The following is a 25472-nucleotide window of genomic DNA, read 5'->3' on the forward strand; positions in this document are numbered from 1 at the left end:
TACTTCCTATTGTCATCATTTCTTCCAATCATAATTAAGTCTCAACTGGTGTACTTCAGTGTTTCTTCAAAGCTGTATCTGTAAGGAAGGCTAGTTCTAAATATGATGCAGAACGGGAAAGGGGGGGAAGGAAAAAGAGATAAGGTAGTTGGAACTTCAAAAAGTATCTGAAAATCAGGGGCGCCTGGGTGGCTCAGTCATTAAGCGTCTGCCTTCGGCTCAGGTCATGATCCCAGGGTCCTGGGATCGAGCCCCGCATCGGGCTCCCTGCTCGGCGGGAAGCCTGGTTCTCCCGCTGCCTGCCGCTCCTCCTGCTTGTGTTCCCTCTCTCGCTGTGTCTCTGTCAAATAAATAAATAAAATCTTAAAAAAAAAAAGTATCTGAAAATCAAAAAGTCCTATGTTAAAGAACTATTTTGAATACTCGCCACTCCATAAACAGCCTTACCCACAACAAGCATGCCAGTGTTTCATTCTTGAACTAATATTACATCTGAGAAAGGTTAGAAGGTCAGATTGACCCATTCTCCAAATAGCACATCCAAATACAGAAGTCTATTTGCTGTGCCTTAAAAACTCCATTAAATATCAGGCCAGGGCGCCTGGGTGGCTCAGTTGGTTGAGCGACTGCCTTCGGCTCAGGTCATGATCCTGCAGTCCCAGGATCGAGTCCCGCGTCGGGCTCCCTGCTCAGCAGGGAGTCTGCTTCTCCCTCTGACCCTCCCCCCTCTCATGCTCTCTCTCTCTATCTCATTCTCTCTCTCAAATAAATAAATAAAATCTTTAAAATAAATAAATAAATAAATATCAGGCCAATTCAATGTGCTATTTTACTTTCTTTTTTTTTTTAGATTTTATTTATTTGACAGAGACAGAGATAGCGAGAGCAGGAACACAAGCAGCGGGAGTGGGAGAGGGAGAAGCAGGCTTCCCCCTGAGGAGGGAGCCCGATGTGGGGCTCGATCCCAGCACCCTGGAATCATGACCTGAGCCGAAGGCAGACGCTTAACGACTGAGCCACCCAGGCGCCCCTCAATGTGCTATTTTAAAGCACCTCTTCAAAGGGCTCAGTGGGTATAAACTTTCTTCCATTTGACACTGAAAATGATGAAAAGAAGCTTTCCAAAGAAACAATTTGGGATATGGTGCACCCACCACCTCGTGGTTAAGTCTGGTGACAAAGTGATCTGAAAGAATTGCTGTATATAATTTATCAAAAAAAAGGGATCACAGGCAACCCAAAACAGTTATAACCCTCCAGGGAAGAAAAACTGTCGTATACTACTGGTTCAATTTATCCCAACTGATATTTTTTACCATTAGAAGCTGAAGTTTACTTCCACAAACACATGTTCTATCTCCTCAGATGTTAAATAATAGCTTAGCCACACATCCTTCCCAGGTCCCACCCAATTTTGCTGTCTAGCTGCTGAATCCCAGAGAACTGAAAGCCATCAGAATTGCACTATGACACTATAGCCAAAGGAGGGTGATCAGGATAATATTCATGGATTATATTCTTTTAGTTGACACATTTGGGAGGCACCAACTAAGCAACCAGCGTTATCCCAGGAAAGATCTATGAAAGCAAATATGGGCCCTTACAATCTGTAGATTTGGTTTGACCAAGAGGGTAACGATAACACAAATGACTGTTATAGAATTTTTACTGCTTCTTAAGGAAGATCCTAGATATTGCAGTCTTTTTTTTTTTTTTTAAGATTTTATTTATTTGACAGAGAGAGAGAGAAAGAGCAGGGGGAGAGGGAGAAGCAGGCTCCCCGCAAAGCAGAGAGCCCGACGCGGGACTCGATCCCAGGACCCCGGGATCATGACCCGAGCCGAAGGCAGACGCTTAACCAACTAAGCCACCCAGGCACCCCATAGATATTGCAGTCTTAACAGGCTTATCTGGATATTGTTCAGCTTAGGCCTCCAAAAATCAGAGGTTAGGCTAGACATCTCACAAAACCTGTGATTTCACATGCCTATCTAGCAGCTTTTAATTTCCTCAGAAATGTTTCCTCCTAAGGGTGAAGGACTAGACTCAAAGGTAAATAGCAATTATTAGGAAAACTAACCATTAAGCAAGCATAGCTTAGAAGTGCATAGAGGGACTGGTTTGTCTTAACTGCTGAGGAGTATGTGAGAGGCCAGTATCTCTCCTTCTGGTACACTGCTGATTTCCTGAGGCATTCCCAAATTTATATAATCTGTCACCCTGTCTCCTCTAGCATACTGTGTGTGCAGAATTCTCTGTTTTGAAATGATGGTCAGCATATTTCTTAGCTAATATTTAGCAACTGAGCAAAAAGACTATCAGAAGCTAAAAATTTTAACAAGGTCAATTACTAAGCAACGTGTCCTAACACCTTCCAGGATTCCTACGTCTTTTCTAATCCATCTTTCACACATCTTCTGGCTAATAGATTCCTTCTTCTTCTACAGAATCTACTCTCATCTGCTCTCTTTTCAGAGGGAAGGAAGAGGGTATGGCTGTCAGCCTAAACTAAACAGGTGCAAGACCTTTCCTTGATACCAGTGATCAGTCTGATTCCATTTCAGATGAATCCAAAGAAATAGTTATCAATAAACACCAATTTTTTGGTACAAGAACAATGTAAGTCTGCGCATCTTTCAGACCTTCAATTAGGTAAAAGAAATTTCCCAAAGAAGAAGGGTATCCTCTTCCCAACACGTTGCTCTCAAGTACACCACCAGAAAATAATTTATCTCAAGGGAATCAATCTCAGGCCACAGAGTCGAATCCACAGCCTCCTTCAGTCACTTCTTCCATTCCCTAGTGCAGAAACCAGTCTTCTGAGACTCAGCAGGTTTTGGCTGCTCCCTGTCCTCCTTCCCTGTCTCAAGTTTCTTAAGTTCTCAGTTTCCCCAGATGGGGCTTGAGCTTCGTGGGGGAGGGGGGTGGGCAGGGAGACAGCAAGCTGACTAATCACAGCACACATCTCCCTCCACTCCACCCATCTCTGTCGCAAGGGTAACAGGATATAATATGAGCGTGTGCTTGCACACGCATACTGCTAGAATCCACTTCCAGAAGAAACACTCCTTTCAAAAATGGGACTTAACTTGACCTTTCATCAATGTCGGTGGGAGGAAGGGGTGAGGCAACACCAGGGCTCACTGCCAAGTCACTTAACTGGCGAGGAAGTAACATAAAGCTTGAAAACCTCTGCCAAAGAGTGGTTTTACCCTTATCAGCCACTCCCCCATCCTCCACCCTTCATATGAGACAACGTACCTCAGTGGCTTTCTATTAGCTCCTAAAATGGTCTAATGAAAGTGAATGATCTGGGCCTCCAACTGCCAACCAGAGGTAAAATTAAGAGGTTAAAAAGTGGCAACAAGTACGACAGGGAGGGGCTTCCTAATCTTTTGAAAACCATAATTTACAACACATTCTCCACTATATTTCAATGTCTATTTAGCTGTCTGCCTGTCCAACTGCCTGGCCTGTCCATACTTTCCTCATCCTCAATCTACCACCAGTATTATATGAAAATATGCTGGTCATTCTTCCTTTTCTCCTGACATTCAATTATCATCACTCTAGGTTATTTATACATATATATTTATATATTTATACATGTAAATATATATTTATATTTATTTATTTTTGTACAGGTGACTAAAGAAATCTAGATTCCTGGAACATACCCATGACTTCAGTGATACACCAAAGTTCCCTTCCAACTCACTCTCCACCCCCACTGTCCCATTTTCCCAACTTTATTATCATTTTCTACATGTAAACACTTTAAAAGAATAACATAATGAACACCTGTATACCTTCCATCTACACTGAATCCTCCCATTTTCCACATTAGGTTTCTTCCTCTGTATATATACACACATGTACATATGCAAACTTTCAAGTGATCCTGCCAAAAAAAAATTGCAAACATGAAAACTCACCAATAAATTCTTAAGAATGAATCTCCTAAGAATAAGGATATTCTCTTACAGCACCACAATAACATTCTCATACTTTTATGAATATTAATAACCCTATCTCATCCAGGCTGTATTCAAACTTCTCCAATTATCTCAGGAATACCTTTCATGAAGATGTGGTATGTGCACAATGGAATATTATATGGCCATAACAAAGTATGAAATCTTGCCATCTGCAGCAACCAGAGGGTATTATGCTAAGGGAAATAAGTCAGTCAGAGAAAGACAAATACCATATAAATTTCACTCGTATGTGGAATTTAACAAAGCAAACAAAAAAAAAGAGACAAACAAAAAACTCTTTAAGTACAGAGAACAAATTGGTGGTTGACAGAGAAGTGGTTGGGGGCAGTGGGGTTGAAATAAAGGAGATTAAGACTTATCTTGATGAGCACTGAGTAATGTACAGAATTGCTGTATCATTATATTGTACACCTAAAACTAATATAACACTGTGTTAATCATACTTGAGCAATTTAAAAAAAGAATCTTTCATAGTTATAGACCCAAATGCCTCCCCAACTCTTCCAACCCAGGATGGAATCAAGGTTCACTAAATGCATTTGGTTGTTAGGTTCCTTTAGTGTCTGGTAATCTAGAACAGTTCTCTTGCTTTTATTTTTTTTCCCCTGTGATATTTTTTCCTGGAAGAGTCCAGGCCAGTTGCTTTATGGAATCTCCTATATTCTGAATTTTTTAGATTAGTTCTTTCCTGTAAACTGGAAGTTCAGTTTTGAGGTTTGATTTGAAAGAGATTAAAATTTTGGCAAGAATATTTCATAGATAAGGGCACCTAGGTGGCTCAGTCGGTTAAGCAGCTGCCTTCAGCTCAGGTCATGATCCCAGGGTCTGGGATCAAGCCCCACATCAGGCTCCCTGCTCAGTGGGGAATTTGCTTCTCCCTCTCCCTCTGCCTGCCACTCTGCTTACTTGTGCTCTCTGTGTCAAATAAATAAAATCTTTAAAAAAATAAAAATTTAAAAAGAATATTTCATAGATAATGTTGTATACTTTACTTTGCATCGTATCAGGCAGCACATAACGTCAGGTTGTTCCATGATTAGTGACACCAAGCTGAACCCTGGGTTAAAGTGAGACCATCAGTCTCTGAAAGGTGTATTTTCTCCTTTGCAAGTAAAGGTTAAACTGTGGGGTGATATTTTTCAGCCTGTGAATATCCTGTTCCCTAGTGACTTTACCATCTGTTCATAATCCTTGCCTGAACCAATTATATTGGGGGGAGTGTTTCAGAATCATGGTTTTTTCGCTATCATTCTTTCCACATGTATTAGCTGGCATTATTTTGTAAAGAAAGGCTTTTCTTCTCCCTCTTTCACTTGTTTCTTTACTTGTCATTCATATTTTTATTTATTCAATCTGTTACACTAAATTATACAATGAGTACACTGAAGGCTCCAATTGTCCCAAACTGAGCCAGTGGGAGTCTCCTTCAAGCTGACTCTTCTGTTTAAGTGCTTCCTTCCTTTCTGGCATAAGAAGATACACCAGGCTCACCTTGTTCTTTCTCTGCTTCAGACCTGGAATCAGCCATTTCTCCAAAGAGCACTGATATCTTTCAGTGGGGAATGTTATTTAAGAAAATAATATCTGAGTATAAAGTGGGCTAATTGTTATTAGAGGTGTCAGTGCTAATAAGTTCTTTCAGGGGACAGAGAAATCTTTTTGTTTATTCATGAGTTTGTATTGATATATCCATTTCAAATTTAACATTACCTTTTTAAAAACTTTTAATTTTCCTATTTGTATTTCTTTCCCCTTATATGTTGACAATCTTGGTCTCTATTACCAATGATACACTTACTTGTTTTATTCTATAATACATCTAAAACAATTTCAAAATTGTAAGGGTAATATTACTAACAATATTCTACATAGTGAAGTGCCAATATTTCACTGAAGTCCTTTTTGTCTTTAGAAAATATCTCACAAATGATGTATAGTTCAAGTATGGTTTTCTGGGTGATTATATAATCAATTTGATATGTAGTTATTAGATTCATTTGTTTCTGTTAACAGCAATTTTAAGGTTTCCTTTTTTCTCTTTTACATATGAAACACACGTCTCAAAAGTTTTAAAGGTATATTCAGAGAAGTCTCCCTGCCATTTCTAACCGCCCCCCCATCACCATTTTCGTTGGTTTCTGGTTTATGTTCATTTCTGGAGGTAGAAAAAAAGCAAGTATATATTTATACTTTTTTTCTTTTCTTACTCAAAAGGTAGAATGCTAAAATATTCTGCACGTTTTTTTTTTACTTAGGAATCACTTTGTATTGGCTCAGAGTATAAGAATCAGTAATTCTTAAATGCTGGGAAGGACTGAGCCAGGTTAAAAAGTCAATAGCCTAAAGCCAATCTTGACTTTAAATAAAGCTCACAAGAAATTAAACTGGCAAATCTCACTGCAAGGTATGCTGGGATGTTCGTTAAGATGAAAATTTGTCAAATGCTTATAAATAGGTAAATCTGTATTCGTCAAACGAATTTTTATGAGAAGTAAAGTTAACAGTGAAAGCAAGCAATCGATCAATGGACAGGTCTAGAAGGAAGATGGAGTTTCTGACATTTTGGAAGGTGGCCACACAGACTGAGTAAATGCCATCTGTATAATATCTTAGCCTGCCAAGAAGGAACAAGATTGGAGATGTACAAAAACAATTCTTCCTTCCTTGATCTAGAAGTTTAGCTTAAATGAAGTTGAAAGCCAATTACATCTTACAAATTCAAACCCTCTACACACATTTGCTTGAGTGAATGAATCCCACCTGTAAGTCAGAGCAGCTTTTGGGAAGGCTCTATCCATTGAGAGGTGCAAGACATGCAAATCCTTGCCAAATAGTTTATGGCAGAAGAACTACAAGTAGCTCCAAAAAAGTGGCAGCTCAGTTTATGTAGGTGTGCTTTCTAAACCCCAGGCTAACGCCCAACAAAGGTTAATAAGACAGAAACCACATCAGTTTTTTAGTTCCCATCCACTACTTCCCATAAAGTACTGGCTCAAGGGAGGAAAAAGCCATCAAAACATTAAATTAAAAAATCTGACTTTAAAGACCTAATACTAAACAGTAACTATGTAGTATGGGTCAACGGGATCTTTCGGAATCCACTCTGTAGAGAGGTAGAATAGTTTCAATTTCAAAAAAACAAGGTAAAATCACTTTAAAGATCAGCTGCAGGTGGCTGTAGTTTCCACAGCTCTTAACAAAACACAAAATATTAAACTTCTAGAAGGAGACTAGAGATATAACACAAGGACAAGAATCTGACAATCGGTCACATCAAAAACATATCTATATTTTTTCATTTTAGAGAGGTAATATTTGCCATCTCTTCCTGGCTTTCTAAACTCGAGGTGTATATGTTCAATTTTAGATAAAAGTCTCAGTATGAAATCATGACCTTAGATAGCCTGTAAGAAAGAAGCTGGCTGAAAGGAATTGTTGGCTGTAATGTCTTTGGGGCTATTTAAAAATAAGAACTACCTGGGCACCTGGGTAGCTCAGTCGGTTAAGCATCCGACTCTTGATTTTGGCTCTCATGATTTCAGGGTCTTGAGGGCAAGCCCTGCATTGGCTCTGCACTGGGTGTGGAGCCTGCTTAAGATTCGCTTCCTCTCCCCCTCCCATCCCCCCACCCCCAGCCCCATGCGCTCACTCACGCTCTCTCAAAAAAAACCGAAACAAACAAAAAAACCAAAAACAAAAAACCAAACACAAAAACCCCAAAAAACAAACTACCTATTGCTCCAGAATGAATACAGTACAATCCCCTCACTCTATTTCCCAGACCAAAATACCAAAGTGGAGTTTTCCTGACCCATGACTTCCTGAACAGTCATTTTCTAATGAGTAAAGTGGACAGACGCACAAGGATAAAGATCTCTTGCTTTAGGCTATATTGCAAACTAAAAGTCGAAATCAAGTTTGGTATAGAAGAGTTACTCAGCAAATTTTATCAATAAATAACAATGTCAGAACATCACTGATCTCAATATTTTTCAAACCATTTTTGTTTAAATTTTGGCATACAAAGAACAAGTAAAACCACCTTCGAGCATTACATCAGGATTTTACTTAAAGCTGATTATAAATTCGAAATCCACACTTACCAGTATCGTAAAAACAAAGGTCCTGAAAGCCTAGATTTTTTTTTAAAGATTTTTATTTTATTTGTCGAGAGAGAGAGCGAAGACGCACAAGCAGGGGGAGCAGCAGGTAGAGGGAGAAGCAGGATCCCTGCTGAGCAAGGAGCCCAAATCTACTCCCAGCACCCTGAGATCATGACCTGAGCCAAAGGCAAGACGCTTAACCGACGGATCCACCCAGGCATCCCCTGAATGCCTAGATTTCTATAACATTCTAGTTTAAGCACTCTGCTTCAACATCAGTGGCCTGCAGATATGATTTCCTTATAGAGGATTTGTATTTTCAAAAAATTTTAGAATCTTTTGAGTACAGGATTTACTCTTCACAGATGAAAAAAACAGAACAGGGGTGGGGATTAAGTGACTTGCTGAAGGCAAATTTGCTAACAATACTGAGATTAAAAAAAAAAAAAAGAAAAGGAAAAAAGCAAGGGAGAAAAAAAATCCCTACGGGCCCTGTATTATTATCCTTCTTTTGGAATAGGCTGGGGAAAACAGCAGCTTTCCCCTTTATTTTCAAGAGGTCAGCTACAGAATAGTCTACTACTGCACTGAAACTTTCTGAGCTTCCAGATGAACACTTGTGAACTCTAGAGAAGGAAAAGAATTCTTTCTGTTCCAAAATCTACACTGATTTTGGGAGAAGTGCAATGATGCAAAGAAATGTAATATATTAAAGTTGCCAATGAATTGCCTTAAGGGGTATGGTTCCTCAGGGTGGAAAGGGTGAGAAGAGAGTAAGAGTCCAAACATCGTGGAAGCAAAAAGGTCTGTTCTAGCATATATGTCCACTGTCTTCTGGGGGCGGGATGGGGAGGAGGAGAATGCATGGACAGTCTAATCCTGACCACCAGGATGAGAAAAATGACCTGAGAATGTCTTGTAGGCATCAAGAGCAATGTAGAAATTCCACCTGTGATTACTTATACAAGGTTTTCAAATTAGGTATGGTTAAAACCAACCAATGATTTTTTTTCCCCCATCATCTGGGAAACCTGCTATTTTCATAAGAAATGACCATACTTTAAAATATGCAACAGACAATATATTTTAAATGTGCTTTTTAAGGCAACTTATTTATGTTGGGCACAATGGGAATCTGGGCACTTTTCTCTCACACACAGCACAATCAGAGTTCATGCCCTTAAACTGAGAACTCCACCAGGTCCCTTTCTCATCTGTGGTGTGGTACTCAAACAGTATCTACTCCAAGTCACCCTGTATCTTATAACACGTCTCAAAGATCTTGCAAAGTCAGATTTTTCAAATACAAAACAAATTCTCTGACTTTACGACTAAAAAAAAGTTCTTATAACGTTATTAATTTTATTGAGGTATTCTGGATTTAAGCAATATGATTATTGAATTTTGATTTCATATCCACAGTAGGTATTTATTTAAACTACTCATTTAATGAATGAAAAAAACATTCTCGCTATATGGTTTTCAGGAGAATCTTTCCAAAAACCGAGTAGCAGGTTTTAACTACACAGCTTACACACTGAATAGAACCTTAAACAGTCCCAGGAAGTGAGGTCTGAAATTCCTTTGATCATTCAAAGGGCTTCTTTAAAAATAGAAAATAAATTAGTGGTGTGATTCTATTCCCCTAGATTAGGGAGCTTTGGTTTTAATGCATCATTGAGCAAACAATGAGATGTCCATATACTAACAGGTTAGAAAGTTTCATAGAACAGCTTTTCCATATGCTGGACAAACTAGAGCAGTTACAACTGGAATCATCTAGAGCCTCCAGACTCCTTTGGGGAGAACTGTGGGCTCTGTTCTTTAATGGGCTCTGAGGGTATAGCAGTTTGGCCTAGAAGGTCTTGAATACGGCACTTTTTCAGCAATCCCTCAGTGTGGGTCTGGAAAGTTCCCATTAGATCTCAGGCAGAGAAACAAGAATTCCCTGGAAAGACCACCCTTCAAGAGGTCTTGATCTGCAGTTACACTAAAGATCAGATTCCAGGGAGGTAAAGGTAGAATTGGGACAAGACTCTGTGTGCTCACTGTGCTCCAAACCTCTAAATCTGGCCACATCATTCTAAATAATTCTTTCTCCCAGTGTCCCAAATGAAATTTCATTCATACTTCTGCAGTATATGTTATACATGGTACTAACTCTGAGGCAGGGTTCAGCCACTCATTCAACTCAAACACCAACTTTTCCAAGGATAGAGACATATTAATACTGGTATACATAAAGCAAGACCTTATCTGCCCTCCCCTTTTTATCCTGAGTTCTGTTTGATAATAAAGGAATAGTGACAGACCCTTCAGGACTAAAAAGGAAATCTTTTTTTTTTTTTTGGTCTGGGTCTCAAATCCACTCCTTTTGGCTTAAGGCTACCTGGCTTGCCAGCTCCTCAACTGCCTGAGTTCTGCCCTCCTTTGTTTCCTCTCATCTCTCTCCAGTCTTTACTCCTTGGCTATTTCCTCAGCCCCTCATCAATCAGCTCCTTCTGTGAGGTTGTGTTCTGAAGCCAGAATTTCGCTAAAATGTCCTCTCATGATCTTTATAATTTTACTACCACTCTTAGTCCAGGAATTGATAGTACAAATTATCGTGTTAAGGAAATTCTCATCTTCTGACCCGATTTTTAATCTACTGAGTCCAAGAAGCTCAGCCAACCAGAAATCAAGAGGTGGGAATGGGAACAGAGTCAAAATCATTCAAAGAGAGCACAGACTCAAGAGATGCCATTGGTGTAGTGGAGGCCTAGCAATTCCTCGCACTTGCTTTTTTTTAGAGACACCCTCAAGTTCTTTGCAAATGGCCTTGGCTATACAGAAGAAAAAACTACAAACCAGTGTGGCTAGCAGATAATAGACCCAAACACCCAACTCATGGCCTGGCCTGATCCCAATCACCAGGTTCTCAATTCTAGGAAAGCATTCTAGGTTTTTAGCCTGGGTTCATGGATGGGCTTCAGGCTGCCAACTCCCCTTATATGTCATATATATACACATATATACTTATATAAAAATGTGTGTTTATTTTTCTGGAAGATGAACACAGCTCTGATAGGGCTCCAAACCCCAAATGGTTAAGAACCACTATACTAGACTTATGTGACCTGAATAATAACCTCACAAGAATGTAAACTCCAGAGGATATGGATCTCTGTCTTGTTCACTGATGAATCCTAAGTGCCCAGTACAGGTCCTCAGATATAGTAGTAGGTGCTCAACCCTGAGCTGATAGAGCTGCATAATTTCTGGCCACAGCTTACTCTGAATACTCTGGAAAAGAAGAGTAACCATAGGCTATTTTCAGGACCTCTCACACAGGGCACAAGATTTTTCCTCATGGCCAAAGTCATTCGAGGTAGGTGGGAGCTACATTACCATCCCAGTATCAGATTTCATAACAATTTTGGCCAGTCTTGCTAGATAATCTAAAAGACTGGTTCTAAATACGGGATCTTTCAAGTTTAAGCTGTTTCAAAAAGCACATACTATCCTATTCTCCACTTGCCCCTTATCCCTCAACCCTTCCCATTCTGATTAAGTAGATCTAGGTTAGGGCCCTGAAATGAATGTTTTGAAAAGCTCTCTAGGTGACGATTCCTTCCATTCCTTCCACTCCATGAGAAGTACTCATCGGAGACAGTCTAAGCAGGATCTGAAAAAGCAAACACAAGCACACTGAGTTTACCAGGCTCTTGATAAAGCAACTGAAGGCACACAGGGAACAAACAGACTAGACATATCTTGTTCAGAGATAAAACAAATAAGGCAAAGAAAGCAGAAAATCTGCCTCTTTAATACCAACTCCATCTGTCAGGTACAGGCAATCCATCAAATAGATCTACAGGGTTTAGGAGAACATTACAAAGACCTTGTTATAGGAAGAGAGACTGTATTTTTACAATGGCTTGGTCCAAAACCAGTAAGAATTGGCAAGGTGCTCTCATTCCAACCATGCCCAGTGTTCAGCTAATCCCCTCCCTGTGGAGTCAGAAAAGAATGTGCAGAATTCTGAACCCTCTATTCCTCAAATAGGAGGGGTTCCTTCTTCTGAATGCAAGGGTTGCAACTAATCTCATCAACTCTCCACTCCTAATTACACACTAGGTAGAGGAATGAGATGCCTCCCAACATGGGTGCTCTCCATCTAACCTTTAGGATTTGTAAATATCCTCTACCCCATCTCACAAAAGCCATGCCTCTGCCAACCTTAATTCATTTTCAACTGGCAAATAAGAACAGAAACCACCCCCAGAGTAATGCTTTCCTCTGGGAAATCCTGGGGAAGGGTGCAATAGGCTCAGTGCCTCCAGCATGCATTTTCCCTGGACTTACAATACAGCTTATTACATTTAGAACATCATGTTCCCAACCAGCTTGGTCTCTTTTCTGTTATAAACCTGAAGTAAACAGATTCTACAGCAGCTACAAGTCTGTTACCAAGGCCACTGTATTGATCAGTATAATTAACATTCACAATTCATCTAGTCCAGCATGACAAGCCAGCTGGGCTACTCTCCATAAGAATTGAACATTGGGAATCTTCATGTCTTGCGTGCTAAGAAGTCTGGTGCTCTGAAGCTGGGCACTAAAAACTCAAGTACTGATTTAGAAGTAGGATACTACCTGGCCACCCACAGGAAACTGAATTAGTTACCAGAACAATCGAACACATCTGCCATCTTTACGAAGTGCCTATTTCTACTTCCAAAACTACAAAATTCTGAAGATCTCCCTTTCCCCTGAATCCTGCTTACGTCACGTACTTAGGGAAACAAAAACACACAAAATCCTCAATGCCAACTAGAGTCTGATTCCTGGTTAGGACAAGCATTGGCCCAGTTCCCAGAAGACTGTAACTCTAAAGAAGGTGTATTTCAAAGACAAGGGCATATAAAGCTTCTGAACATGGAGCTCAGCCGTTGGTTCAGGAGGGGCAGCTAGGGTTGCAGAATAAGAATCAGAAGTTTGCCCAGCATTGCCGGGCAGCGCTGTTGTTTATTACTTTCCAACACAAATTCCAAAATGAAACTGTTCAACTCACTACTGGCCTTCAAATCTCAAACACCCTAAGAGTAAGCCCCTGTTCCTTAAATCAAGAGCATGTGTAAATCAGAACACCACTTTCAACTTAGGGCAGTGTCCCTAATGCTAAGGGTTTAAAACTTGGTGGGACATCAAATTACCTTCCCATTACATGTAAGGATATCCCTAAGCTTCTAGCCTACTGCCCTGTGGTTCTCAGCTACTGGGCGAAGAAGCTGGAGGCCTTGTATCTCAACAGTCTCCTCCCTTACCTCCTATTTCTGGCATTATAAAAGGATCTACTAAGCTGTTGGAAATTCTTATCAATTTCTCACCTGCAGTTCTTGGTATTTCCATTATCACCCAAATGAGAGGGATCTGAGTTAGAAAAACAACGTTTTGCCAACTGAAAGGGACAGGGAGCCACAACAACCCAGTGAGTTCAACTCACTTTCTCCTAGTGATAATCATCTCACAATATTTTACTCAATAAACAAATACTGACAGTACTTACATGCCAAGCACTGCATACTATACATAAGTGTGAGATATGGTCCTTGCCCTCAATATGCCTGGTTTACAGAAATCAAATGAAAATTAAGATTCAGATATCAAGTCAGTCCTGAAAATAGTCCTATTTTTGATACAGAGGAACAAGTTATTTTGTTTGGTTTTGATAGTATAGCGCGTGAGTTCCCTAAGCACTCCTGAGAATCAGCTCTGAAGCTTTAGAGGCACCACAGTTCATATGAAGGGCAGAGGGTATGAGATAGTACAAGAACCCCCAGAAGTTGCTGAAATGTTGGTTTCAGTATGCCTAAGTTCCTGAGTTGAACCCTCAAGGCATTGATAATGAGTCTCTTGGGAAGCTGAGGAATATCCCAAAGAGGGAGATGACAAAGAACACCAACAACCTCAGCTTTGTTTCAAGGACAAACTGCAAGCTGAAAACAGTCTCGGCAGTTTCTGGATCTGTAAAGAAAAGAGATACTATGGCTTAGAGACCTCCTCTTCTAACAGGGTTTTTAAACCCAGGATCCATGGATGAGTTTCAGGAAGTACCACAAGTCCTTTGAAACATATATGCAAGTTTTTGTGTTCCTGAATTTTCCCAAAGAACTATAATTTTCATAAGATTCTTAAAGGGATCTGTGACTCAAAACATTAAGAACCATCATTCTAGAGTTTCTAATCCAGTGACTATCTCATGAGCATCCCTCAAACTGGCAAAAGAGAAACCTATTCCAGTTCTCTACCTTCCACACAGACTTACCTACTTACTGACCTGTCTCCTAAAAGTAGAAACAGAGATGAGGGTGTGCACTTTAAAAATTCAAGCAAAGAGGTCTTCTCTACATCTCCAAAATAAAGCTAACCATCCCGAGAGCCCAAACAAATCTTTCATAAGACCTTTGAGGAAGGAGGTGGTCAAAAAGGGCAGAGCAGAACCACTGTCCTACTTACTTTTCTGATAGGTCCCTTTTTTGATTTCAGGATCCTAAGATCATAATGAAGACAAGTCATAGCCCAAAAACTCTGACTTGAGGTCAAGCCAGTCCTGGGGGAAAGGAATAAAGTAATTCCCATTATGCCCATGGAAACCTGTGCCCCAAAGGTTCACTTTAATAAGTACCATAAGAGCTAGAAACATTTACTATTAAAAACAGAACTTCCAAAATCCTGACATTATTCAAACACAGTGAAATGGACAGCTTCATTCAGGAGACGGAAATGAAACATGGTTACACTCATCTCCTCCGGCCTTTAACCCCTCACTCGGTCACTCACCAGTTCACCATCTAGCTCACAGAGCCGTGCACCACTGCGGATCAGCGGATCAGCACGCTAGTGTTTCCCTTGGCACCTGGAGCACACAGCATGCTCAGTGGGATTCCGCTGATGGCACTGAACACACACACACTCTTCGAGAAAAATAGACAAGAGGGCCTGTTCTAGCCGGGCAGTTCTTCAGATTGTAAAGAACTAAGCCTGAGGCAGGTCCAAGATGAACAGCATGGAACAGTGAGCAGTCCCAAGACCCTCCTGCTTACGCCTCATTCGAGCACACAACTGAGTACGGTGTGTCCATTTTAGCAGTGAACTGGTTTGGGCTGGTGAAGGAGAACATTTTCAGCCCATTAAGCTCTACCGGTTAAGTACAGAGGCATGTCAGCTGAGGCACTGGGACTTCTGTGGCAAGAAAGCAGGAGCATGCTGGGCCAGTCCTCCATTTGTGTTTCTTCAAAGTCTTTTCCTCGCCTCAGCCACAGGATTCCAAATACCACCTTTTACCGGTGGTTCATTATACTTTTTCACTTTGTGGCCTGTTTGGATAGTAAATGATTAAGCCCCATTGTATATTGCTGAGTAGCACCAATCATTACACTCATTCTGAGATTAAGGCACCGGACTGAATCCTTTAGAGAGACTGAACAGAGAAAGGAAAAAAATGAAACCAGTCTGAGTGTCAACAAAAGCATGGGTGTTCCACCCTAGCTCTGTAATTGCTTTGGGGCAAAGGCCACACACTTCTGCAGGAGAAAATCAGTTAAATGTAATTAGGAGCAGGCTGTTTAGAGCAAAGAGAAACAGTACCTGAGGCAGGGAGTTGGGAGTACACAGGGATGTGATCTGAAGGTGATTATATAAAAAGATAAAGTCACACCTCAAAAGGGTCTTTGGAATTGTTTCATGTAATTCAAGGATTCCAGTTTGGGAAGGCTCCCAGATGATTGCAGTTTGAGGAAATAAACTGGACTCAGCTAGCCCACTGTCTGAAAGGCGCCCACCTTCTACAGAGGCACTGTGTGCTGCGGGGGGTGGGGGAGGAGGGGTCAGGTAGAACACATCCCAGTTCTATCACAAGCTCTAAGTTCTCCCGTTGTCTGCGTACCTCTTAGAAATCCAAAATTTTAGGGGCGACTGGGTGCCTCAGTCGTTAAGTGGCTGCCTTCGTCTCAGGTCATGATCCCAGGGTCCTGGGATTGAGCCCCGCATCGGGCTCCCTGCTCAGCGGGCAGCCTGCTTCTCCCTCTCCCACTCCCCCTGCTTGTGTTCCCTCTCTCGCTGTGTCTCTCTCTATCAAATAAATAAATAAAATCTTAAAAAAAAAAAAAAAAGAAATCCAAAATTTTAGTGTTCAATAGGTTTAAGCCGTACATAAAATAACATTTTTCTCAGGGAAAATTTTTTTCCTATTTAAAAGATATTCCAATAGAAACATCTTTGTTTTGGCTCTTTAACACTATTTCAAAATTCCATATAAACCAGGGTACTTTTCAGAGTTTACAGAGGCAGTCACTGAACAGCATGATGGGATAACGGGTCTAAACCAGAACTGCACCAGGCAAACGAGAAATATGGTCACTCCAGTTATAAAGGAACAAAAGCACTAAGAATATTTACTAAATGCTAATCCCCTGAACAATCCTGTAGTACTATCATTATTCCTCTTTTTACAGACAAGAAAATGGAGGCTCCACAGGTTAAGTCACTTGCCCAAAGTCACATGGTTTTTGGATGGTGGGGACTGGAGGTAAACCTGACTCCAAAAATCAAGTGCTTGATGTACATTGTACTCCTCAGTTTTAGGAACAAAAAGAGGAAGTTAAAGAGATCTTATGTAACAGCCAAGCCAAGAGTGGGAGAGCAAGAGAACTACCTGAATGAGTCAAAGGGAAATATGGAATCGGAAGAGAAAAGGTGACAATACTTCTATGTGAAGTTTTAACTGCTTATCATATGCAAGATGCTGACACCGTTGACAAAGGTGGGAAAGACAATTTGTGGTTAAGAATCTTGTTTACAGATCATAACTACTTGAGGTGGCAGAGAAAATTTATGAAGAGTCACAGGCAACTAGAAATCTACATGATTCTATGTATCAAAATATCCTTCATAAATAACTTTACAAGAATACATTGGGTAACACACACTGGATCCAAATGATAACCCTCTGATAAAAGATAACACAACTGTCATCTTGTCAGCAAGGGATCTAGACAATGTACAGATTTCTCTCTGTTACAAGATAAAAGTCTAAAGGAACTTAGAACAAAGTAATTTGGACACTAGTGTCTAACAACTCAAATAAGAAAATGAGATAATCAGTATCTGTGGAGAAATCCAAACAAGATCTTCTTACACCCCTGACTTCTGTTTGAAGACTGTCACTAAAACAGTAGCTGGCCTGAAGAGATCAAGAGATACTGATGATGTAGAGAAGACAGGAAATATCCAGCTGTCAAACCTCTTCTCGGTGAATCTAAGAAGTCTCCGTGCAAATTCTATAAAACTGCACCAAGAATTAGCCATAATACAGCCCTGATGAGAAGAGGAGCATCCCGCATTTCACCCAACAGGTTAACAGCTAAGTAGTACTCACTAGGGCTCTACTTAGTGTGCTTCCGAAGTCCTAGCCGACCCTTTTGATAAACTGAGGCTGCTATATATGCCTTATTCAAATAAAGAATATCCTACAAGCAAAAGCAGTTGTTTTATGTCTTCTCTTTTCCTCTACTGTGCTGGTGGTAAAAGTCTGTCTGCATAGATCTTAGGTTCAATGCCTAATGTATCACTCTGGAGAGTACCCCCAATAAATATTCAGACGTACAGACAGCCCCCACCCCCCATAAATGTTCAGAAGTGCAGAGAATAGCAAATGCTCTGATAGGCCTTCCAGAGAAGCTTGTCTTAGGAAGTTTCATCAAGCTGGAGACTTGGGTTTACTCTTGGAAAAAAAAAATTAACTTGATACAATGTCAATTTCCAAAGGCCCAAGGACAGCTCTCACTCCCACAATACAAAGTAACAGGAAGAGGGATAAATAACCAGTGATTACGAGTAACTAGCCGGTTTATTTGGGTCGACTGGTAACTGCCAACATTAAACAAGGATCCTCTTTAGTTGTGGCATAATGTATACTACCCTTACAACTAAGGGACCCCTTTTCTCACCCAAATTTTCCTGGCAATACAATCTGAAATAAACAGTAACAGTTGTGAACAAGCCTTACCATGTTGACTCATACTATAGCTTGTTAATACTGTCCCATGAACATCTCCTTTAGAAATCTGTGTCAGCCAAAGCTGTCTTCCCAAGAAAATGGTGTATGTATTATTTCCCACGTCTGCTAATGTGATTCCCTTTATCATCTGACTTCTAGGAAGTGTGGAGCTGCATGTGACGATCAGCCTCATCACCTGTCTTAGCCCTTATGGTTAGTATTTTTTCCCTTCCTTCTATAGTTTTGACTTTTTCTTTTTTTTTTAAGATTTATTTATTTATGGGGCGCCTGGGTGGCTTAGTCGTTAAGCGTCTGCCTTCAGCTCAGGTCATGATCCCGGGGTCCTGGGATCGAGTCCCACATCGGGCTCCCTGCTCGGCGGGAAGCCTGCCTCTTCCTCTCCCACTCCCCCTGCTTGTGTTCCTGCTCTAGCTATCTCTCTCTCTGTCAAATAATAGGCACCCCTAGTTTTGACTTTCTATTTATATTGTATGTGTCTTGTGTTATAAGCCATCTCAAATGCTCACTAAAAAGAGGGAGTGTAAGTATACTAATAGACTTCCTTAAAACCACTTATGCAATCTTAGCTCCTAACGTGCACCTATCTCTACCTATTCCAAATAAAAAGTACTTTTTGGTAGATGAGGAAACTGAGGCACAGAACCTCACTTGCTTAAGGTGGTACCCATTTAGTTGACTTCTTGACACCCAGATCAAACCTTGAATCAAACCGACAAGTCCTATTAACTTCACAGTACTGTGGTAGACCCTGGGGCATACAAAACTAAGTTATGATTATAGTTGAAGAATCTCAATCTATGCTTTTAATTGATGGACATCTACTCTTCCCCCAAAATGAGTAAAGATTTCACCAGTTACACTGGAATCTGATCTAAGGACCATCAAGGTCACCCTAAAGTAATCTATAGATTGACTAGCACCTCACTTCCTGAGGGGCCTTGGAATGATCTAAGGATTACTTGGCCTAGAGCCACACTGGAATCCTCACAGGGTAAGGCCAGCACCTTTTGAAGAGGCCTTTTTCTTACATCATTCAGTACACACCAAGCTACATTTTTTTCTCTTTTCTCATGCTTTCTCACATTATCCACACATGGCAGAGGTACAAAAGTGACTTAAGACACAATGTCCAATTCAGTTGTTCTGAAAAAACGCATCACCTAGAACTTGCTATGTGACCTTGACTAGTCCTCAGTCAACTCATTAACTAAATAAATGCCTTTAATCATCAATAGGGGAAGGGTAATTAGTCATCATAAATCACTCTAATACAAAGTGCTGTGTAAATGCTAAACAACAAACCTCAGAAAGAGCAAAATTAATAAGAAACACGAGGGACATTTACCAACAAATGGGAACTTATAATAGGGTCTTCCCACATTCCTGGCAGAGACTCCTCATTTCAGCTAATGGAATGACTCTTTAAAATCATTAGCATTTGGCTTGACAATAATACACATTAACAATATTCCTCCTGGGAAGAAAAGAGGAAAAGGAATATTTATTCCTGGTAGGTGGTCCTACAGACATCTCAATTACTAGTTAGCCAGGTGGGCAATTAATATTTGAATATCTACTATATGCTAGGTATAGAGCTAGGCACAATACATACACCGGTGAATAAGAGTCCCTGCCTTTATGGAGTTTACAATCTACAATACAAACTTTGCATTACTAATAAGTGGCACTTGGCAAGAATACGGGCTTACTAAAATTAAGGCACGTAAGAATAAAGACCCTTAATCCCTGAAGCAACCAGACAAAAGAGGATAGGCTAATGGGGAGAGGAAGAGTTCAGGGAATTAGGGTACCAGAGCTTTTCCCCTAACTCATCGTAGGTATCACCCTTAAGCATTCTTAGAAAGACTGTGACTGTGTCTCCAAATACTGCAGATTACAGTTACTGCCCCAACAAAGCAGTCAACTGAACTGAGAGCACTAAAAATAAGGTTAATCAGACTCCACAGAATCAAAGGATCTTCTACTACCTTTTTAAGGCATTCTATCGGTAAGTCCCTTAATCTTGTGGGAAAAGAGCTACAGCGCACCATGGCAACCCGTCTTTTCAATCCTGCATTTGATTTCTGGAGTGGTAGATTAATCTCCTTTAAAAACAAAGTCATCCCTCCCACTATGACAGCTTAACTAATTCAGGTGTAGGAGCCTCAAGGACTGTATTCCTGCAAACCATGTATTCAGCTTATACAAGCACTGCATCCCATCAAACACTGCAGGCAGAGACAGCCTTGAAACTCTGTCTTTACAGGAGGGAAATATTTACCCAGCTTCTCATCAGTTTCAGAAAGGTCACCTCTCTGCAAAGGTTCTCCCGTCTACTGTTAACTGGGTGCCAGGTATGTGGAAAGTCAAGATGTGGTTGGCAGCAAATGCTCACAAAGCACTTGGGATCCCAATTCCATCGTTCAGAGAGCTAGTTAGACTAAAATCTCCAAAGGCTGCTATTTAATCTTTCACGACAAGAGAATCAGAAGGGTGTCCTTTGAGCTCAACCTGCAGCACAACAGACTAAACTTGTTCTGCCTCAGTTAAGTGCGGTAAAGAATGAGCAATCCTTCCTTACCACCCACCCCTCCAACCCACCCAAGCTCCTTTCTCAAGGGATGCTAAGTGATCTACTCACATGACTACGATCAACCTGTATCCATGACAGTGTCTGTCACCAACCTCCAAACGTTAATATCTTACATATCTCGAAGCAACCGGATGACCACAGACGGTGAGAATCTTACTTTCCTTTTCAATCTCACACTGCCCTCGCTGCTTTCACCTGCATAAAAGAGCTGGCTCCACGTATTTTTTCCTCTGGCCTCCAAGCTAGCACGCAGTTGTTGGATAAACCAGCCACTGCTCCCAAGGATTTGCCCAAAGCAGCTCTGCCGGATTTACCCACTCACCTGAGGGGAGATTTTCTGTACAGCGCCATCCCCGGGGGCTTGTCACAAGGGTCGACTGAGTTGGCTCACCACCCCCCCTCCCGTCTTCGAAAGGCCCTTCATCCAGGAAAAGTCCGCCGCAAATTAAAGGCCTGGCCCTTTCGGATTTCAGAAAGATCCCGGAGGACTAGGGCCGAGGGACAAAGGAAAGTGAGGTCAGGGGCGGCCTTTCCAGCTCGGGATAGGCCTGGGGTCACTCACCCGCCACCCCTCACACCACTTCAGTCGTCCCGGACCACCTCAAACCTGGCCCCTGAAGTCCCGAACTAGCTGGAGCCCGGGCCCTGGGCTCGCTCGCGCCCCTTCCGCGAGGCCCCATCCCAGGCCCCCGCCGCCACCCAGAGCCCCCGCACCTTCTTGGGCGCCTTGGTGACGGTGGCCATGAAGGAGTACTTTTCAGCGTCCTCAATCTCCTTGGCCTGCTTCAGCTCCTCCCCGACCCCGGGCAGCGGCATCGCGTCAGGCATCGACATCCCCCGGCCGGCCCGGCCCGCGGCTGACCCGCCGCCCCCGCCTCTTTCCCTCACCGGCGCCCGCCCGCCCGCCCGCGCGGCACCCTCCGACACGCGTTCGCCCACCCTCCCGCCGGGCCCGCGCGGAGCTGCGTCCGGTGCTAAGGTGCTGTGGCCAGCGTCTCGTCCGCTCGGCAGTCTAGACCAGCCGGACAGCGACGGCGGCGACAGGAGCACCAAGAGCAGCAACGCCGAGCTCCGACCGGCCCGCGCCGCCACCTCCGCCGCACGCAAACACGCACGCAAAGTAAGGGTAGAGGGCGGTGACGCCACGTCAAGTACTGGCAGCTCCGAGCGGGGCGGGGTAAGGGGAAGAGGCGGGGAGAAACGGCGCCCTGTCGTGACGTCACCACGCTGGACCGGGCTTCGAAAGCCACGCCTTCTTCTTCCTGCCTCTCTGGGTCCCAGAGTGAGCCGGACACTTTCCGCCGCCAGGTGGCGGCATCAGCCCTGTGAGCGGCGCGTGGGTTCCGCAAGGACTCCTCGGAACTTGGCGGGAAGAGGGAGGGTTTCTTTGGGCTGTGGGGTTCCCCGCAAGGCCTCAGAAGGGCGTATGGGGGATGTTTGGAAGCAAGGACCAGAGCCCCACGCGACACATTCTACAGCCAGTACCAGGAAATAGTCGGGGACCCAGACAACCCATTCACTGCCCCAGACCCTTTGGACCAGGAGCCTCTTCCCCTTCTGCTCACACTTATGGGGTGAGCAGAACAGACTCAGAGCAGTTTGGCTTCCGCACAACCTTTTGTGACCTCCTCCACCACCGTCTCCGCTGGGTCTTGCTTGTTTACAAGACCTTCAGGCCGCAGAGCTAATATTATCTGGCCATTGGGATAGGGCTAATGGATAGAGAGTGGAGAGAAGGAGGGGGTTTGGGGGTGGGAGAGACAAGTCCTGCCCCGAATGGTTTTCTTGCTCCCCCCCGCCCCCAGCATAGACTCTGCCAACTCCCGGTGGCACCCAGGGCATTCTTTTACTGGCCCCAATATGTGCTCTATGCTAAGGCCCTGGATAGTAAAGGTGTGTGTGATACATTTTATGTTTTGCAAGGCTTAGTCCAGCTGCAAAGGCAAAGCCTATTTGGAACCTAATGTCAGCTGAGGTAGCATGTCCTTTGAGATTTAAATGACACTGGCTGAATGCCCATGTCCTGTGGAAAGTCCAGTGCCCTCCCCAGGATTTCTGTGAATTACTTGGGGGGGGGGGGAGGGGGGACTTAGATTTTCATGGTTACCTCTGGCTCTAATTTTCTGCCACATCTGAAGTTTTATTCACTATTCTAGCGGTGTTAGCTGTTTCTTCAGTTCCTGCTGTCAATTCAAATATGGAACACAGCCCCCACCCCTATTCCAAAACAATTGCAAAAATAATGCTGTAACATGTAGCAGAACTTTTAATGAAGGTTTGTGGGCCACAGGGGAGAGATTACATCACACAGCAAACAATTTAAAATCACATTTCTGAAATGTTCTGAAAAGTTATTTTGGCTGTCCTGTCACCTGGGGTTTCTCACTGGCCACACCACCCCACAAAGCTCCCCTAGCCCACTGCTGTCTATTGTGCTTCCTCCTGTTACTCCCTTCCTATATTATTTTATTTAAATTGAATTAATTAACATATAGTATATTATTCGTTTCAGAGGTAGAGTTCAGTGATTCATCAATTGTATATAACACCCAGGGCTCATTATAATATCATGTGTCCTCCTTAATGCCCAGTCACCCAGTTACCCCATCCGTTACTCCCTTCCCACTCGTCCACCTCCCCCTCTCCTCCTTGAATGACTCTGGGAAGCCAGATTCCTCTCTACTGTGATGAGTAATTCAGGTCTTCCCAGTGCCCTTTTCTCAAATTCCCCCTGCCTCACCAAGCCCACCACCTTATATCCAGAAGCCCACCAGGTCTTTGACAGGCTCAACTCTTTCAAGAAAGAAGCTGTGGTTTGAAATGACATCTTTTTCACTGCTTTGTGTTCAAGACTGGGGAGAGTGTGAAATACATGCCTCTGGGGCCCTAGAGTCTTAGTCAGAGAAGCTCATGTTCCAACCACCCCGCCCCAGGGGGCCATCTGTTTAAATCAAGCTTCGAAAGTGCCTGAAAGGAAGCATACTTCTGCAGATCCTCATCTTAACTGTTAGAATTCTCTCCTCTGACCCCTCTTTCAAGCCCCCAACTTCCTTCTCAGCTGTATTCCTGTCCCACAAGGGACAGAGAGGAGGAGGACCAGAATACCAGATTCATCCACAAGGGTGCCAGACTGGTACCTTCCTCTTTATCTCTCAGCTGGGGCCACGAGCCATACTTGCCCACCCAGGAGTCTTTGGACCTATAGCCTAAAGTAGCTTGTATCCTGTGGGTTTGCCCAAACTGTTGTCAGAGTCCAGGGATCAGAGGTGCCTGCTCAGAGAACAGAGGCAGAGCCAGTTGGAACAGAGGTGAAAACTCCACATCCCTAGAATAGGAAAACATGTGACTTAGGATAGCTTATTAAAAACAACAACAACAAAAACCAAAAAAAAGAAAAAAGAAAAAAGAAAAAAAAAACAAAAAACACAAAAAAAGTAGATGTGTCTGTCCTTTGGATTTGATCTTTAAAACTCCCATTGTCTGAGAGCTTTGTCTCTCCGAGCCCAAGTTCTGCCATGCGTGTTAGCAATCAGACTGAGACTCCTGGAGATGGAAGATCCCTTTTCTCTGACTCCTCCTGGATCAAAGTAACAGGTTTTCCCTAACACCTCGCTCATAGAACTGGCCGCTGCTGCTGCTGAGGATGCTGAAAATAGAGCCAGGCCTTGACAGAGAAGTACCTTTGCAGTTTGAGCCAGGAAGGAGACTGGCAGGCTGGGGAGGCCGAGCTAGGGGAACTGGGTGCTTAGACTGGAAGGCAGGAGGGACAGTACTCCCTCCCTGCCCTGGAAAAAGCAGCAGGGCTATGTGGTTCACATTGGACCAGGGCCCAGGGCCTTTCCGGAAATCAGCCTGCCACAGAGGACATGGGTAGATGCTATTGCCCCCACCTTTGTGGGCTAGAGCCCCAAGAACTCACCCAACCAGAGAGTGTGATGACATAATATGGGTGAGAACTGTTGCACGCCGCCCCTCTCCCTCCTAGACAGTCCCACTTGGCCCAGCTAAGGGGGTCGTTTCTCATGGATGACAAGAAATGACCTGTCCTCAGCCCACCCACCCACCTATCACCTATCTGACTCGGCACCTCTGAGGTAAGTCAGGTGGATGAGTCAGGGCTCACTCCCGTGAACAACACAATCCACACACAGAGGAGAACAATGACCAGGGGCCCACGTTTGAGAAGAGCAGAGCCCCAAGGACAGGTGCCTCTGTTGTGTGTGGTGGAGGGAAGGTGCCAACGAGCCTTGGGGCCAGAAGTGACCCTGCTCTAGAAAGGAGTAGCCTGAGGGTAGAGATGAATTGGGAGATGCCCTCACCAGAAATGTGCTGGCCCTCACACATCACACCTGGGCTTGGTCTGGTTAATCAAATTGACCCTTCTGTCTACCCCAAAACGTACCCTCCGCATTCATTCATTTTTTTAAATTCATAAAATATACATCGAATGCTGAAGATGTGCCAGAAGCAGCGCTAGATAGTGGGGGGCCACAGAGACAAAAGAAGTACTGATCTCTACTGGGGGACAGATGGGGGGATCTGGGGGGTGGGGGGTGGGGATGAGCAGGATAGGCTTTGTAGAGACAGATGCTCCTTGAGCTGACTCTTGACGTATAAGCAGCTGGACAAGGTAGGGAAGGGATAGCATGAGAAAAGTCAGGGCAATGAAATAACTTGGTGTATCATAGTCACTGTAAATATTTCAGTGCAGGTGGGGC

At 43.0% G+C, this 25472-nt stretch overlaps 1 protein-coding gene across 4 annotated transcripts in view; it reads right to left on the reverse strand.

The window, feature by feature from the left end:
• Nucleotides 1-21855, reverse strand: part of AHCYL1 (adenosylhomocysteinase like 1) — a 39188-nt gene extending 17333 nt beyond the window's left edge. Inside the window, exon 1 of one of the 4 annotated variants that reach the window (XM_032421892.1) lies at nt 21469-21855. In XM_032421892.1, coding sequence (XP_032277783.1) covers nt 21469-21588 — 120 coding nt within the window. In that variant the 5' untranslated portion in view covers nt 21589-21855. Of the gene's footprint in view, nt 1-20802; nt 21054-21076; nt 21223-21468 lie in introns of those variants that run through there. The other 3 variants (XM_032421897.1, XM_032421903.1, XM_032421912.1) reach the window with 3 other exon arrangements.
• Between the last annotated feature and the right edge of the window lie 3617 nt (nt 21856-25472).

The sequence above is a fragment of the Phoca vitulina genome, unplaced genomic scaffold (genome assembly GCF_004348235.1).
Source record: "Phoca vitulina isolate PV1807 unplaced genomic scaffold, GSC_HSeal_1.0 scaffold2, whole genome shotgun sequence".
Taxonomy (NCBI): domain Eukaryota; kingdom Metazoa; phylum Chordata; class Mammalia; order Carnivora; family Phocidae; genus Phoca; species Phoca vitulina.